The 16,243-nt window shown below is 42.7% G+C and overlaps 1 protein-coding gene across 2 annotated transcripts; it reads right to left on the bottom strand.

The window, feature by feature from the left end:
* Positions 1–1,848: 1,848 nt before the first annotated feature.
* Positions 1,849–14,613, bottom strand: LOC136486784 (phosphatidylinositol 4-kinase beta 1-like). 2 transcript variants are annotated; one of them, XM_066483791.1, is made up of 16 exons: positions 12,399–14,613; positions 12,056–12,244; positions 11,868–11,916; positions 11,095–11,227; positions 10,263–10,743; positions 9,902–9,982; positions 9,710–9,832; positions 5,233–5,302; positions 4,598–4,695; positions 4,410–4,514; positions 3,901–3,954; positions 3,659–3,802; positions 3,511–3,564; positions 3,352–3,426; positions 2,838–2,921; positions 1,849–2,756 (listed from the first exon to the last, which is right to left on the bottom strand). In XM_066483791.1, exons 1-16 carry the CDS (start codon positions 14,163–14,165, stop codon positions 2,655–2,657), a joined length of 3,609 nt encoding a protein of 1,202 aa, XP_066339888.1. In that variant the 5' UTR covers positions 14,166–14,613; the 3' UTR covers positions 1,849–2,654. The 2 variants fall into 2 exon arrangements, with proteins under 2 accessions (XP_066339888.1, XP_066339887.1); XM_066483790.1 differs by having other exon boundaries at positions 9,710–9,982.
* Between the last annotated feature and the right edge of the window lie 1,630 nt (positions 14,614–16,243).

Below are 16,243 nucleotides of genomic sequence, written 5' to 3'. Positions count from 1 at the left end.
AATCATACTATGCATCACTAGTATTTAAGATAAAAACACAATCTACTATAATTACTCAAGGCGCAAATTTTAAACAGTTTCAACTTTTTAAAGCTGAATACCAGCTATTTAAAAACTATATTATACATCACTGACCATATTAATTAAAATATCATAAATTTAATATAATTAGCCATAATAATTTTTTATCACAGCATTATAGTCTCGACCTGAACCTGATCCATACATAGCATCCATTTTTACGAAACTTCAGACTGCACGTCGGTCCCGAATTTTTTACTTTTTAGCCCTTTTTTCAAAAGTTTCTCACAAATAGATCTCTGGCGGAAAGAATTCAGAAAATGGACCCTACCTTGGCGCCACAGTCCCTGGCGCCGAGCCCCTGGGCTGGGGCAAACTTACATGGAAGGAAGCTCGGCGCCAGTCACTCTGGCGCCGAGCTCGGCGCCGTAGATGCTGGCGCCGAGCATGCAGTACGACGTGCGTGAATAGCAAAGTACGACGTGCGTGATTTTACAGCAGAGGTCAGAGGGCCAGATTACGCCAGAGGGGGAGGAAGGAAAGAAGAATCCGCTGGATCAGGGACATGCAGCCGGGCGGGCAGAGCCAAGCCTTGTCGTCCGTGTGCCGTCCCAGACGGGTAGGGCTGAATACCAGACCAGTCTGTTGATGGATCGATTGATGCGCGAGCAGAAGTGAAATTTTTGTATTTTTGTCCCTTTTAAAAACATTTTAACCTAGCCTGTTGCGGGTGCCGGGAGACCATTCAGAGCGGTAGAGATGATGCTACCGGAGGTAGTGCATGCCCGCTGCCTAGTCTGTTGCGGCAAGCCAAGGTAACGTCTCGGCGCCATAGGTCATGGCGCCGACCACTAAATTTAACCTAACACCCTAGTTTTACTGTGAGATGGATATATAAAATTTTGGCTAAGTCCCTAAATTTACCATGACTTGGATATTGTTAAATTCTAAGTTGTCCATGAGATGGTAAATTTACCGTGAGATGGACAACTTAGAATTTGGCTAAGTCTTTAAATTTACCATGAGATGGACATGCTGAAATTTGTGGGACAGACATATGCAAAAATGGCTAACTCTAGAGTTTTACCATGACTTGGACATTGACAAATTTAAAATTTTACCATGACTTGGATATTGAGAAATGTGGTTAACTCTAGAGTTTTACACTGACTTGATATTTGAGCACTTAAAACAATATAGAAATATTTAGGATAAAAAATGATCTAGGGTTCATGTTGATGAACAAGCCTAAAATTGTTTCTAAGTGTTGGATCAATAGTTAACACCCTTTTTCACGATGCAGTTTTGACTACAGTAAAACTATAGTTTTTTTTAATATAAAGTTTGACCTTTAATAGAAGTTGTAGTTTAAGTTGAGTACAACAAACTTTATTTTGGACCTAAACCTAAATCAGTTTTTAACATGGCCAAATAGTGACCACAAGTTTGAATACAATGCTATTTTATAGCAACTCAATTTAATACCTTACTACGAGTTTGAGTACTCTCCGAGGATATGACAACAAAAACAAGTCTCGTCAAGTTTGGACTTAGCCACGGTAAAAAATTAGACCATCTCATGGTAAATATACATATGTCCATCTCATAGTAAAATCACAGATTTAGACAGATTGTAAGTTTGCCTTAGCCCAGGGGCTCGCCGCCAGGGATGCTGGCGCCGAGCTCGGCGCCAGCATCGGTGGCGCCGAGCTAGGGTCCATTTTTTGAATTCTTTCCGTCAGTGGTCTATTTATAAGAAACTTTTGAAAAAAAGGACTAAAAAGTAAAAAATTCGGACGTCAGTCTTATACACAAGAAATGGTACAGCAAAAATGTATTAAAAATCTTGAGGTGTTTTTCTTCATGACACGGAAATGTACTGTGTATCCACATTGCAATTTGCTAGGGCCACCAAAAATAAATTTTACCAAACACTGATGATACTGCTAGTCAACAAGCTATCACCTAGATCTCCGGAGGCCAGACAGCCACAACAAAAGGAATTAATATCTTAACAACTAAAAAACGGAAGGCTCCTATAGTATGGTCCCTGTACAGTATTGGTAATTTACAAATGCAGTAAAGCACATCTCCATCTACTTTGGTGCTATAGGGATACCACAGGACATAAGTACAGTGACACTTCGAACGGCATATATGTTCTTGTCCTCGGATGATCCCCAGATCCCATATGCCTATAATTTACACTTGTTTGCTTCAAAGTATGGCCCAGTCCTCTCCTACATCTTGTCCAAGCTACGTCAACCAAAGGTCTGTACAACAATGCAGCTCGGGTTCCAAATTCCAATATGCCAAATAGAGCTCCACTAGTCGCAACCTCCTAGCACAAAGCACTAACTAGATAACTGCCGATGACTGTACACTTCTCAACTCTGTCAGAGGGGGGATCATATGAAAGTACAATGCAGGCACCAATCTGTTTCCCTAGTTGACCACAAATGTGCAATGACACATGAAAACACAGTGCTCAATTACCTAGCTCACTCCTGGAAATCTGACATGGGGTGTGCCAGTACAGATCAGCCCCAAACTGACCTATGCAATCCCACGGTTTGCTCCAAGGATACAAGAAAATTGGTTTCTGAATGAATCCGTTACTCCTGTGGGGAAAATCATAAAATCCCATTCAATACTCTCTGGTAGTAATCATATTGCCGAGTGCGCCAAGCATCCATGCTGCTACTGATCAGTGAGAGCACCAGGGATACGCATTGCTGCACCCATAATATCATATAAGGTAAAAGTTAGAAAAAGTTCTAGGAATGATGATGAGTAGCAAAGATTAGTAAGCAAACCTCTTCAGTTAGACTCAAGTGGAACCTCTTCCTCAAATTTTGTATAGTGCGAGGGCCACCTTTGAAACATGGAAAGCCAGAATCCTGGTAAGGGGACACAATATAACACTTGTAAGATAATTTGTAACAATTGCATACAAGCCAAATCAGAGAAAAAGCTCAATCAACACAATTATAGGCAGCATACCAGATACCAGACATGCAGGGGTAACATTACATCATACAAAAAAAACTCAAATCAATTTATATGCTTGAATGCAAGAAAACAAATTCACTGTAGTAGGTCAGATTACATGGCACAGCAAAAAAAAAGTTGAGTTCGTATTGGATGAAAATTGAGAACAGTGGAACTTTTGGCCAATATGGAGGACCTGTCAAAGGATCTAATGAAATAATTCTTTACTGGTATACATCACAAAATGTTGAGCTAAAAATGTGTTTGCATGAAACAAATATTTGCCTTTAAAACTTAGTTGTATGACATATATTAGGCAACACAGATAAAGTATGTTACCTGCAGCATTTCCACAAGAAGTATAATACGCTCTGCATGCTTCCGACAAGTAAGGAAACCTTGAATGCATAGCACCTGAAGAAATACAAATTAATATATAGCCTATACAAAAATGAGAAGCCCCAGCAACCAACCAAGGGAGTCTGTCATTTAATATACCTTGAAGTAATCAAAGAACTCGCTGGGAGTTCCCTCTGCATCAGAATCCATCACCTAGCAAATTTGCAACCCAAAAATATAGAAGTATTTAAAACCTCATTTTTATAATATAAAAATATCTAAAACAAATTTCAAGCTTCCATCATACTTCAAGGAGTTCCCTTGTTAGCTTAAATGGTGCACTCTCGAAGTTTACCCCTCCAGGAGAGTTAGATAGTATGAAACCAAAATCAATATGAATAATATGTCCTTCCTCATCTATTAGAAGATTCCCATTGTGGCGATCTTTCACCTGTAAATTCACAAAAAAAAAAGGAACACCAGCTATGGGCTTAGAATTTGTATGAACAATGACATCAATCATTTACCAGATATATTGCATTTCAGCACCTGAAGTAGGTAGCACAGAATTGAATATCCAGCCATACTTTCAACAAAGTTTCTCTGCAAAAAAGAAAAAAACAGCTGACTTTTTGAGTTCAAACAATACTAGATTTCATATTAACCCTCCTAGGCTGACAATAGATTGACCACACGAAGATCCCACTGGACAGTTTTCTTGCAGTTGCCTATCAAGTATCACGAAAACATGGTAGCATAATGCACGAAAATTCTTCTTATAAATGACAATTAAGAAGCAAAGGCAACTAACCACATTCTTTGCATAGACATGCATAGCATAAGGGATTGACAAGTTGGTATAATGGTTACTGAAATACAACTTAGTTTTGCATTCAAGAAGCAAATTAATAAATATACACATCTTGTTTTTCTCGGACAATGCAAGCATGAGCGCTGCATGTCACCTGTGCAAGTAAAAGTACAAAGGAGAGGCCAACAGGCCCAACCTCCAGTCACAAGGATATAATTTGCTTCTACCCCAAAAGGTAGCATCTCACCTGTGCAAGTTTGAAATTTGGAGAATTCTCTTCATACTTGGCTACATAGTAGTCTCGGAGACTTGAAATATTGGGAAACCTACTTTTGAGCGAATGGATTGATGCCTGCAGTAACAAGAAATAAACTTGTAGTAGAACCAAACATATAGTAATAATGATGGTAGTAGTTAAGAAGATAAGATACCAACCGTATCAGGGATGGTCTCAATTAGTGCTGTATAAGCAGAAGTAACAATCACTTCATAAGGCCGCAGCCATAGTGGTAAACCAGCTTCTTGATATATATCTGACATCAGGAGTTAAATAAGAGCAGAAACAGAAAATTAACATACCAATAAAAAAAAATACTCCCTCTGTCGTGTAATATAGCGCATACAAGCATTCAAAAATTTGAGACTGCAGTATATTAATTCTGTTCCAAACACAAATATGACAACCAATAGGAGTGGTGCTATTTCTGTGTGCAAGAAACTGGTGCTATATCTATGTACAAAAGTACAAAAGTAAAAAACATTCACATATCCAGATGTCATTTAGTAATCATGGCTTTACCTAGGAAGAATATATATACTTATTCCATGGTTGCATCTGTTTGAATTTTGAAATATTTGCATATATATGAGATGCCAAAACTGCAAGTTAAATATGCTTAAGCATTGAGATATCTGACAGAAACAACAAACTAGAGCATGACAAAATGATAGTCCAAAAGGCCATTTTCTGAAGGAAATAGCATATTTATCTGGTGGAGAAAGGCACAATGCGAATGCGAATGCGAATGCAAAAATGACAAATCATTATAGGAATGAGAACCAGCTTTTACCATAGAAGTGTGCAACAAGCTGTACGGCCAAGTATTCTTGACGGCAGTCATCACCACTCTTGACAATAATCTACAGTTGGAACAAATGTTTCAGAAGCATGGCAGTAATTGAAGATGTTTCAGAACCAAAAACAATGGGAATGGACAGGCTGCAGAATCTCTGGATTCTGGAATGAAAAGGCACAAAACCAAACACAATGCTAACAGCTTACTTGAACGAATCAACCATTCGTGAAACACTTGAGATTTAGCTGTCGCTTTACTTCTCAGTATTTAAATTCTTCAACAGTCGATAGAGTTCAGCCAGTCCTCCAGAGATGGACGGACATAGGGATGAAAGCGAGAATGGAATATTCCATTTACCGTGGGACATTCCCGTAATAGTGATATCATTTATGACCGTTTCTGACCATTATCGTGTATTCGTATTTCAACTTTTGATTTTCTAATTTCATGTACCGTATTGATGTCGTCACTAAATAGTTAAAATAAAAATATGGTGAGTTTCCGACTGACCCGGAATAGTTTCCATACAGCAAATATCGTAACCAACCATTTCTGATCATTTTCATCCCTAGAAAGACACCATTATTCATTGAGTAATGAGTTTATATGAAATTTTTTTTCCTTGAATACAAAAGAGAACTGCCCATTGCATTACAAACAAATTTTTTTCTCGAACAGAGAACTCCGCCTATGTACCGTAAAGGAGGAGGGTTGTGATAGGCGTTGCGAGCCAACGTTAAATCTAGCCATTCTAATGGAGATGAAACCCGAAAGAAAACCGTTGGGGCGTAACCCTCTTAGCGACGCGCCGTGTCGGCACCCCCTTGGTGACGCGCCGTGTCGCGATCTGGGCATGGTGTCAAGTGAGCAAGGATCGGGTCGTCGCTTCCTTAGTGGCGCGCTACATCGGCGCCCGGGTGTAGTGAAAAATGAGCAAGGATCTTCACATCTGAGTCGACGGGTGCGAAGGGTAAGGAAGCCAGTCGAACCAACTAGGATCCGATTAGGTAGTTGGATTGTAGGGTCGCTTACAGGTAAGTTAAGAGAATTAGTTGATACCACGACTAGGAGGCGTGTAAATATATTATGCGTTCAAGAGACTAAATGGAAGGGTCAGAAGACGAAGGAGGTAGACAATACAGGTTTCAAGCTTTGGTACACAGGGACAGTCGCGAATAGAAATGGAGTAGGAGTTTTGATTGATAAGAGCCTCAAGAATGATGTGGCGGGATTATCTTAGTCAAGCTTGTCGTTGGTGATATGGTCTTGAACGTAATTAGTGCGTATGCCCCCCAAGTAGGCCTCGACGAGAGTGCTAAGAGACAATTCTGGAAAAACTTAGATGGCCTGATTAGAGCTGTACCTAGTAATGAGAAGCTTTTTATAGGAGATCTTAATGGGCATGTAGGTACTACAAGCACAGGTTTTGAGGCAGTTCATGGAGGTTTTGGGTATGGTAGTAGTAATCAGGAGGGGGGGAGTTCTAGACTTCGCGGTAGCTTTTGACCTGATGATAGCCAACACTTTCTCTAGAAAGAGAGAATCTCATCTAGTGACCTTCAGTAGCGGACAATATTCTAGCCAGACTGACTTTGTCCTCGCAAGAAGAAAGGACAAACGAGCATGCTTGGGTTGCAAGGTGATACCAGGGGAGTGTGTTGTTTCTCAACATAAGCTTTTGGTGGCAGACTTTCGTTTCTAGGTGCGTGCCCGTAGGGATAAACAAACTAAGATTGAAAGAACAAACTGGTGGACACTGAAAGGGGAGACGTCAGAGGTATTCAGGGAAAGGGTTATCAAAGAGGGCTCTTGGAAGGAAGAAGAGGACATAAACAAAATGTGGGAGAAGATAGCAACCAACATTCGAAAGGTGGCCTCAGAGATACTTGGTGGAACGAGGAAGTCCAAGGGGATATTAAGGAGAAGAAAGAATGCTATAGACGCTTGTACCATGACAGGAGTGTGGACAATATAGAGAAGTACAAGGTGCCAAAGAAGACTGCAAAGCGAGTTGTAAGTGTAGCAAAGGGTATAGCGTACGAGGACCTTTACCAACATTTGAGAACGAAGGAAGGAGAGAAGGACATTTATAGGATGGCTAGGGTTCGTGAGAGAAAGACAATGGACTTCAACCAAGTTAAGTGCATTAAGGATGAAAGGGAGCATCTCTTGGTGAAGGATGATGAGATCCAACATCGATGGCAAGAGTATTTTGACAAATTGTTCAATGGTGAGAATACAGACACAACATTTCTGTTGAATGGCTCTTTTGCTGACATCAATAGGCGCTTTGCGCGGAGAATCCAAGAATCTGAGGTCAGAGAGACGTTGAAAAGGATGAAAGGAAGTAAGGCGATGGGACCGGATGGTATCCCAATCGAGGTGTGGAGATGCTTCGGGGACATAGCTATAGTATGGCTAACCAAGCTGTTCAACCATATTTTTCGATCGAACAAGATGCCTGACGAGTGGAGAAGTATATTGGTACCGATCTACAAGAATAAAGGGGATATTCAAAATTGTACTAATTACCAGGGAATTAAGTTGATGAGCCATACTATGAAGCTATGGGAGAGAGCTATCGAGCATCGCTTGAGAGCAATAACGCGGGTCTCTATGAACCAATTTGGTTTCATGCCCGGAAGGTCAACCATGGAAGCCATTTTCTTAATAAGACAAGTTATGGTGCGGTAAAGGGAGAAGAAAAAGGACATACACATGGTTTTTATTGACTTGAAGAAGGCTTATGATAAATACCAGAGGTTATGTGGTGGGCTTTGGACAAACATAAAGTCCCAACGAAGTACGTCGGGCTCATTAAGGACATGTATAACAATGTTGTGACTAGTGTTCGAACAAGTGATGGAGACACGGATGATTTTCCGATTAGGATAGAACTACATCAAGGGTCAGTTTTGAGCCCTTATCTGTTTGCTTTAGTGATGGATGAGGTCACAAGAGACATACAAGGGGACATCCCTTGGTGTATGCTTTTCGCGGACGATGTAGTGCTAGTTGATGAAAGGCAGATATGAGTGAATCAGAAACTGAAGTTATGGTGGGAGACTTTAGAGTCCAAAGGTTTTAGACTCAGTAGAACTAAAACTGAGTATATGAGATGCGACTTCGGCACTACTACTCGGGAGGAGGAAGATATTAGTTTGAAAGGTCAAGTAGTGCCTAGGAAGGATACATTTCGATTTTTAGGATCAATGCTACAGAGAGACGGGGATATTGATGAAGATATTAGCCATAGAATCAAAGCAGGGTGGATGAAGTGGCGCCAAGCATCTGGTGTCCTATGTGATAAAATGGTACCACAGAAAGTAAAAGGCAAGTTTTATAGGACGGCGATTAGACCTACTATGTTGTATGGTGCAGAATGTTGACCTACAAAAAGACTGACATGTTCAACAGATAAGTGTCGCGAAAATGCGTATGTTGCGTTGGATTTGCGGTTATATAAGAAGGGATCGAGTTCGGAACGATAATATACGTGATAGATTAGGGGTAGCACCAATTGAAGACAAGCTTGTCCAACACCGGTTGAGATGGTTTGGACATGTCCAACGGAGACCTCCAGAGGCACCGATGCGTAGTGGAATCCTAAGCTAGGATAGTAACGTGAAGAGAGGCAGAGGAAGACCGAAGTTGACTTGGGTAGAGACAATAAAAGAGGACTTGAAAGGATAGAATATACGCAAAGACTTGGCCTTAGATAGAAGTGCTTGGAAAACAGCTATTCACGTGCCTAAACCTTGATTGCTTCTGCTGAGTTTCAACTCTAGCCTACCCCAACTTGTTTGGGACTTAAAGGCTTTGTTGTTGCTGTTGTTGTTGAACAGGAGAGCTACATATCATTATATCAAGAAGAAAAAAATGGGAAAGAGTCCTTACAACACACACCCACTCACCAAAATACAATATTCACGACACACCCAAAACACACACATACCCATAACTCTACAGCAAAATTATACGATGCCCCATTACGTTAAAAAAAATTATAAGATCCCCCAGGGGCAAAAACACAACCTCAACTAAACTACCAAGCAGCCTCAAGAGATCCAACATCCAACTGCACTAACCTCTAGCCCCCGCTAAATGCCACAGGTGTCCCTCTTCTAAAGTTTGCCTCACAAAATGATATTTCAGTCAATCTAAATTATATGTTCTACCTAAGAGGTTACAACAATATTTCACACCAAAATAAAAGTACAGTAAATTTTATTTGGTTAAACTTACAAAATTTAAAATTAACTATAATATGACATAATTTGTAGAGCACCTATATCTAATGAAGATTAGCAAACAGCATTTGCCATACTGGAGGCAAACATTTGTTTAGAAGACCAACAAACGGGTAATAATCGTGTACATAAATAGCCTCCATGGATCCATCCACGAATGTAAAGGGTCTATAACAATAGTAGTAGAGTAAATCTAATAATAAAAACAAAATTTGACTTACAGAACGCAAGTCCCAGCCAGGTGATTTTCCATGAACCGAAGACCGTCGAATTCTCTCTCGTTTGGCAGCCCAAAGCTCACCAGCCAAAGCATCAGTTGGTTTTGGATCCCCACCATCAGTAGCCTTCAGGAAAAAGAAATTGTGAGCTACTGACTTATTGGTCAAAAAGAAACTAGAACATAAGGGATTCACCTTAGGATCTAAATTTTGGGTGCTCTGCCCAACTCCTTTTAGAGGAAGACCAGGTGGAGCTTCTCCTTTTAATGCTGCAGCCTAGCCCAGCAAAAGCAAATATTAGCATAAAAGGTAACCAAACAGTAAGTTGGATGCCATCGCTGCATGCAACCTCATTATGTTCCATGGTTGCTTGTTTCTAAAAGCAACAACACAACCAGTGGGTGCAAATAAGATAACTCATCAAAGGAGAATGTTAGGATAACTGCAAGTTGTGGACGTGGAAGTATTTGTTAGAGAAGGAACAGGAAAACAAAAGTAGTAGTACAAGAAGTATAAGACTTAACACTAATGAAAGAAATTCAAATGTCAGGCTCACCTTTACTTCCTCAATGGCAATTGTACTAGGAACGCGGCGATGGTCCTTCTTTCGTGTTGGTTCATTATCATCTACATCTTCCATGTTAACTCCTGGAACTGCAGACAATGTAACCTTCACCCATTCAATAGGCAGATCAGCAACTGTTTGCGAATCTCCAGGTGGATCATGAGAATCCGTAGCATCATGTCGCAGCCTACGGCCGGTTTCAGAAAGTGCAATGCTCCTTGAGCGACCAAGTTTCTCAATAGAGAAACTAACATTTATAAATTTTACTTTAGTCTCCCAGAGTTGAGCCATTGCTTGGTCAATAACCTGAGATGTAGACTTCAGCATTCTGTCTGTTTCATAGTTTTGTGTTTCGTGCCTGCTCCACAAAGGATAAGCCCATGGAGGTGGTTTTGGTAGTTGCACGTCTCCATTAGCCAATGGTATCCCACCTTTTGATAATTTGTGTCCATCTGATGATCCTTTAGAGTGGCTGGAAATAAAACAAGAGGTGTTACCAGAATGGCATCTGATTGGGGAAACGGTACCCCTGACATAACTCCACATCATGACATGGTCACTGGCAGGTGGGCCCTACGCCCAGCTGGCCCACATGTCAGTGACCACGTCAGGTGGCAGATGCATCAGAGGATCCCTTCCAGTAACAAAGTGACAGACCACCATTTCATTGTTTATCAAATACAAAAATTTCAATAGAAACTCCAGTTGTGAGCTATGTATCTTTAGCCTCATATATACAAATAAAAATTAGTACAACAAGCCTGACCAGGTTTATGAAAGACTCATCATTAACTTCCATTGAACATCCAAAAAACCAGCATACCTAGGAGCTTCTGCTTTTAAAACTTCAACGCATATAAGGTAAGGAGCTTTCTCCCTAGAATTCAGAAGAACAGACTCGTCTTGAGGTATATGAACCACTCGATATATGCCCTTTCCCATCGGAAAGCATACTCCTACCCATAGAAGAATAAAGAAAATATTATGAGGTTATTCTAGCTGGTGCTTTGCAATATGTAGATATTAATGGAGCATTAACCCAATGCTATGGTATGTAAATAAACCTAAAAAAGAACACATTGGTTCAGAGCTTCGAGTCACAAGAAGAGAGTGCTCTTCTTTACCACAAAGCAATGGCTAGGCATATTGCTCTGATGCCTTATGCATTTAATTCAGTACCACCACAATCTGTAAATTAGCTAGGTGCTCACTGTTCAGCAGACCCAAAGAAACTAAATACAGTGCGTAAAATGGTGATGGCAACTGATGCACGAAAAAAATATAACAGAACAAGTTCTATCAAAAAGGCTATTCAAGTAATCTATATGCAGATGACTGAAACTACTTTTTAAAGATTGCCCATCAAAAACATTTTACATAAAATAACCAGAACTATACAAACCTGACTCAAATGGACAAGGCAAAAAAATATAAATGTACATCCTGTAACTTCCAATGGAAGATGCTAATGTAATATTACCAGCAATGCAATCCCAAAAATTCAAATATCCAAAGGCTTAACAAGAGTGTATATAGTGAACAAAATGCAAGGAACAAAAGTTCAGGAGATATATTGAATAAGATAGAAGAAATCACCTCCATTTTTTTCAGCAGAAGCAATCTGACTATTTATCTCTGTAAGAGACTGCCACATAAAAGAAAATATCATTGCAGGGTACAAGTTAGAATGTGAAAAGACCAAAGAGTGCAATAACTGGCACAGGATGACTGAAAGGTTGTGAAATGAATAGCCATGTAGTTACATGGTAATGTGTTTGACCTACCTCCCGGAGGGCAATCTTACGATCCTCAATAGGAAATATGTCTACCAGGCCATAAGATGTATCACATAAAGCCTGAACAAGTTCCAACGAAGCATAGTAAGAGCCTTTTCGAAGCTCTGCTACTGCATTAATTGGTAATGGTGGTTTTCCACTTTGCTTCTCATTGATTCCTGTGCTACCAGGGTGTTTCTGCAACGCATATCACCACACTTGGGAGGATGAGTACAGATGCAAAAAGAAACCACAGTAAATAAAACAACATATAAAAATTGGCATAATATACTACTATAACATGAACACAGGAGCTATCAAGCTGAAAAATAATATGAGACCAGATCCTTGCCTCTTTTGCTATTTTTGAGCCGAAAATCTCAGAATCTTCAAGTGAGCGGTCTCTATCACGGAAGAGCCTCTTAAAAAAGCTTTCTGATCCTGGGCTCCCCTCAGAAAGATTGTTAGATTGACTGCTTTCTATGTGCCCACTCTTAGAATCTTCTGGGTGCACTCTAAACAACCTACGGAATGACAAAAACTCTGGATTATCCTCCTCTTCGATACCACTAGTACCCTTACCATCATCATCATTTTTATCAGGCCCCTCAGTTCTCCTCTCCCCATGCTTATCCTTAAATAATTTGCGGAAGAAGTTTTCTTTATCACCTTCCTCACACTTGTCATCTTCATTCCTGTCATGAGTGATCCCTTTCTTTTCTTCATTCTTATCCTTGAAAAGCCTGCGGAAGAAATTATCATCATCTGCATTTTTATGGCCTTGATCATCTTCCTCTTTCTTGCTTGGTGTGCTGCCTTCCTTTTTCTCATCGTTTTTCTCCTTAAAGAGTTGCCTGAAAAAACCATCTCTCTTATCCTCTTCTATGTTCGCACCAACCTTTTCCCTCTCATCTGGCTTTTGATGCCCTTCATCTTTCCTCTCCTCATTCTTATCTTTGAAAATTTTGCGGAAGAAACCTTCTCTGTCATCATCTTCCACACTCTTGCCCACTCTTTCCTCATCCCCATGTCTTGCATGGATGCTATCTCTCCTCTCCTCATTCTTATCCTTGAACATCCTGCGAAAAAATCCTTCCTTCTCATCATCCTCACCTTGCCTGTCCTCCTTATCACGGAAGAGTCGCTTCAACAAACCATCTGAGCTTGGTGTCAGTTCCATGTCCTCCTCCTTGCTATCCCTGAGCAATCTGCGGAAGAAACCATCTCTATCACCTTCTTCCTCCTCATTATCCTTCTCCCTGCTATCCTTAAGTAACCTTTTGAAAAATCCTTCTCTGTCCCCATCATCCTCCTCCTTGTCTCTGCTGTCCCTAAGAAGCCTCTTAAAAAACCCATCCCGATCTTGTTCTTCATCCTTCTCTCCTGATCGTCTGAAGAGCAGTGCATCGCGCATTTTTGGACCAATGCTCAGCCTCTTAAGCAACTTGTTATCCTCTGATGACGGTGTGGCTGGCTGCTTCCCTCCAGTACCCATAGCATCCTCGGCAATATTGACCCCACCACCAGCTGGGGGGCTCAGTCCAAGTGACGGCGACGATGCGAGGGACAATAGCCGTTGCTTGGACGATCGTATTCTGCTGAGCATGGGGTTACCTCGCGGACTGGCAGCAGGGGATGGAGGAGCCGGCCGGACTAGCGGTGGCCACTCGCCCTGCACGGTCGCTGCAACCTGGCACTGCTCCTGCACCTTGTCGATCCCATCCAGATCGTCAGCGTCCTCCAGCTCAAGCTCTGCAGCGAGGAGCCAGTGCACCTTGAGCGCGATGCGGAGCGACTTGGCGCAGGTGTCGATGACGAAACGGTCGAGGGAAGGGCTGGGCTTGTGGACGAGCATGTAGCAGACCTGGAAGAGGTAGGCCTCGAGCCCTGGCAGCGGGAGCGTGTACATGCGGTTGCAGAGGTAGTCGCGCACTCCGGCATGGTCGTGCTTGTAGAGGTAGCTGACGGCGATCCACTCGCAGAAGAAGGCGGAGTCGAAGAAGCGCACGAGCCAGCCACTGCTGCCAACGGGCGGGGCCGCGTCGGCGGTGGAGGGGATCTCCCGCGGCGACTCCTCCGGCCCGAAGCTCAGGCTCCGCAGCCCGAGAAGCCGCACCATGGCCGGCGCGCCCTCGGCCCCAACTCAATCAACAAACCCTACTCACCACCGCCGCCACCGCCGCCGCCGTCTACTCGTCTTCCACCGCCGCTCACCACCATCACAAGCCGGCGCGGAGTAGCTCAATCCAGCACCCCCGACCCGCAGCAGCAACCCCCGAATCCAAACCCTTGCCACCGCACGGCCCCGCGATCCGGAGCCTCCCAAACCCTAGCCTCGAAATCGCGCCCAGATTCGCAGCGAGCGGCTGCAGAATCGGGGAAGGCGGGCGGCGAGAGCACAGGAGATCGGCAGCGGGGTTTGCGCTGGCTCGATTCGACTCGGATGGATTTGATTTGAATTGTCGCAGCGTTTTCGTCGCTGGGTGTAGGAGACTTTGATTTGAAATTTGTTTTCCTAATTATTATTTTTTCCACCGTTTCTTACGGGTTTCTTCTCCGGCGTGGTGGTGGTGGGGTGGTGGTGGGGTGCGGGTGGGGATCGGAGGACGCGGAGCAGGCGGGGGCGGTGATGGCCGCGGGGCGCGGGATCCACAGTGGCAGCCACTCTGTTGTCATTTTTGTGCTGCTTCATGGAATCAGCCAATGGGTGTGTTTGTTTCCGCAATGGCGTTGCGTTTCAGCGGGAAAAGTAGAAAAAACCCATCGCGTCAGTCGGCCGTCCACAGTAGGAAACACAGTCAAAAAAGACTTATAGATTATATTATATACTTCTACTTACATAGTACATATTTAATATTCTATCAAAAAAACTAGGTTTAGAAATACCAAAGAATCATCGTAGGTCCACCCTATGTATTGTGCGCGTATGAGTTCAGCTGCATACATTAGGTCTATTTGGGACCGAGAGTGGGGGATTCGTGGCGTGTATAAACGTAACACGGCTCGGATGATGTGGTCGTGATTTCCCATCGTGAACGCTCCGTAGAGTTTGGGCTTAGGCATTTCGTGTGCTGGGAGTTCTTACGAACACTTCGCCACATCAGGTGGATGCTCCGCCGAGAATTAGATGCTCTCGGGTTCTCTGGAAATTACATTTATAATTCAGCGGACACTCCATGGTCTTTCATGGACACCGCTCTTTCACTCAGAGAGGGTGTAAGTGCTCTGGCTGTGAAGTCTGCTACGTTTTGGGGGTTGGTGGACTCTCCATCGTTTCCGACGGACGCTCGGTCAGACGGTCGATAGAATCTATGTGCAAAGCTTTTCATGTGGGTTCTGGGTGATCCAATCCTAGATGTAGTAAGCTAGGCTTCATGCATGTGTAAGAGGTTTCTAGGGTAGTTTATGTGACTAGCTGGGACCATGTGCTTGTGCCTTGTACCTTGTCCATCCTTGCTTCCAAGCACGAGAGAGTGGATTGGCCACTCATGAGCTCTTCTTGCAAAAATTTCCATAACAATGCATCAAAGGGAAAATCCAAGAGAGATATGAGATGATTGGGCTAGAGTGGATCTTGAACTTACCCTACATATGATGGAACCACCACTAGCCTTCCATATCAAACTTGCATCTAGAACCAAGAGTTAGGTTTTAGGGAATGAATCCAAGGAATGCGAGGGAGTTTCTTGAGCTAACCATGGATTGGAATGGAGGTGACCAAATAGCTCTTGAGATGTTGTTGATGCTTCCTTTCCTTTTCCTCTTCTTCTTCTTTCTTCTTGCCTTGCTCCATCTCATCCTCTCTCTAGTTCTAGGGTTCTTCCTTGTTCTTGCTTGGTAGAGAGATGAGGGGGTGAGGAATGGGAGAGTGAGAGAGGGGGAGCTGACTCTGCTGACATAGAGTCCACTTTCGTGCTGACTTGTGGGTCCAAGGGTGTTGGAGGTGGAGGACATCTCATTCTCCACTCACTACTTCTGTTCTGAGAGTTGGCGGATGGTCCACGAGACCTGGCAGACGCTCTATCAGCCCTCTATCTTGGTGAATTTGATTCAGAGACTAGGATCTTTGGCATTGAGGTCAACTCTTACCGGTATCCACTCTTAGAGAGATTAGGGATCCTGATTAAGACCTTTCGGAGAACATTTTCTCATCGTTGATGTCTGTTTGACCCTTGTTGACTCCGGGTTAACTTGAGA

This window comes from Miscanthus floridulus, chromosome 10 (genome assembly GCF_019320115.1).
Source record: "Miscanthus floridulus cultivar M001 chromosome 10, ASM1932011v1, whole genome shotgun sequence".
Taxonomy (NCBI): domain Eukaryota; kingdom Viridiplantae; phylum Streptophyta; class Magnoliopsida; order Poales; family Poaceae; genus Miscanthus; species Miscanthus floridulus.
The sequence above is the reverse complement of the archived record's forward strand: the minus strand, read 5'-3'. Positions and strand labels throughout refer to the sequence as shown.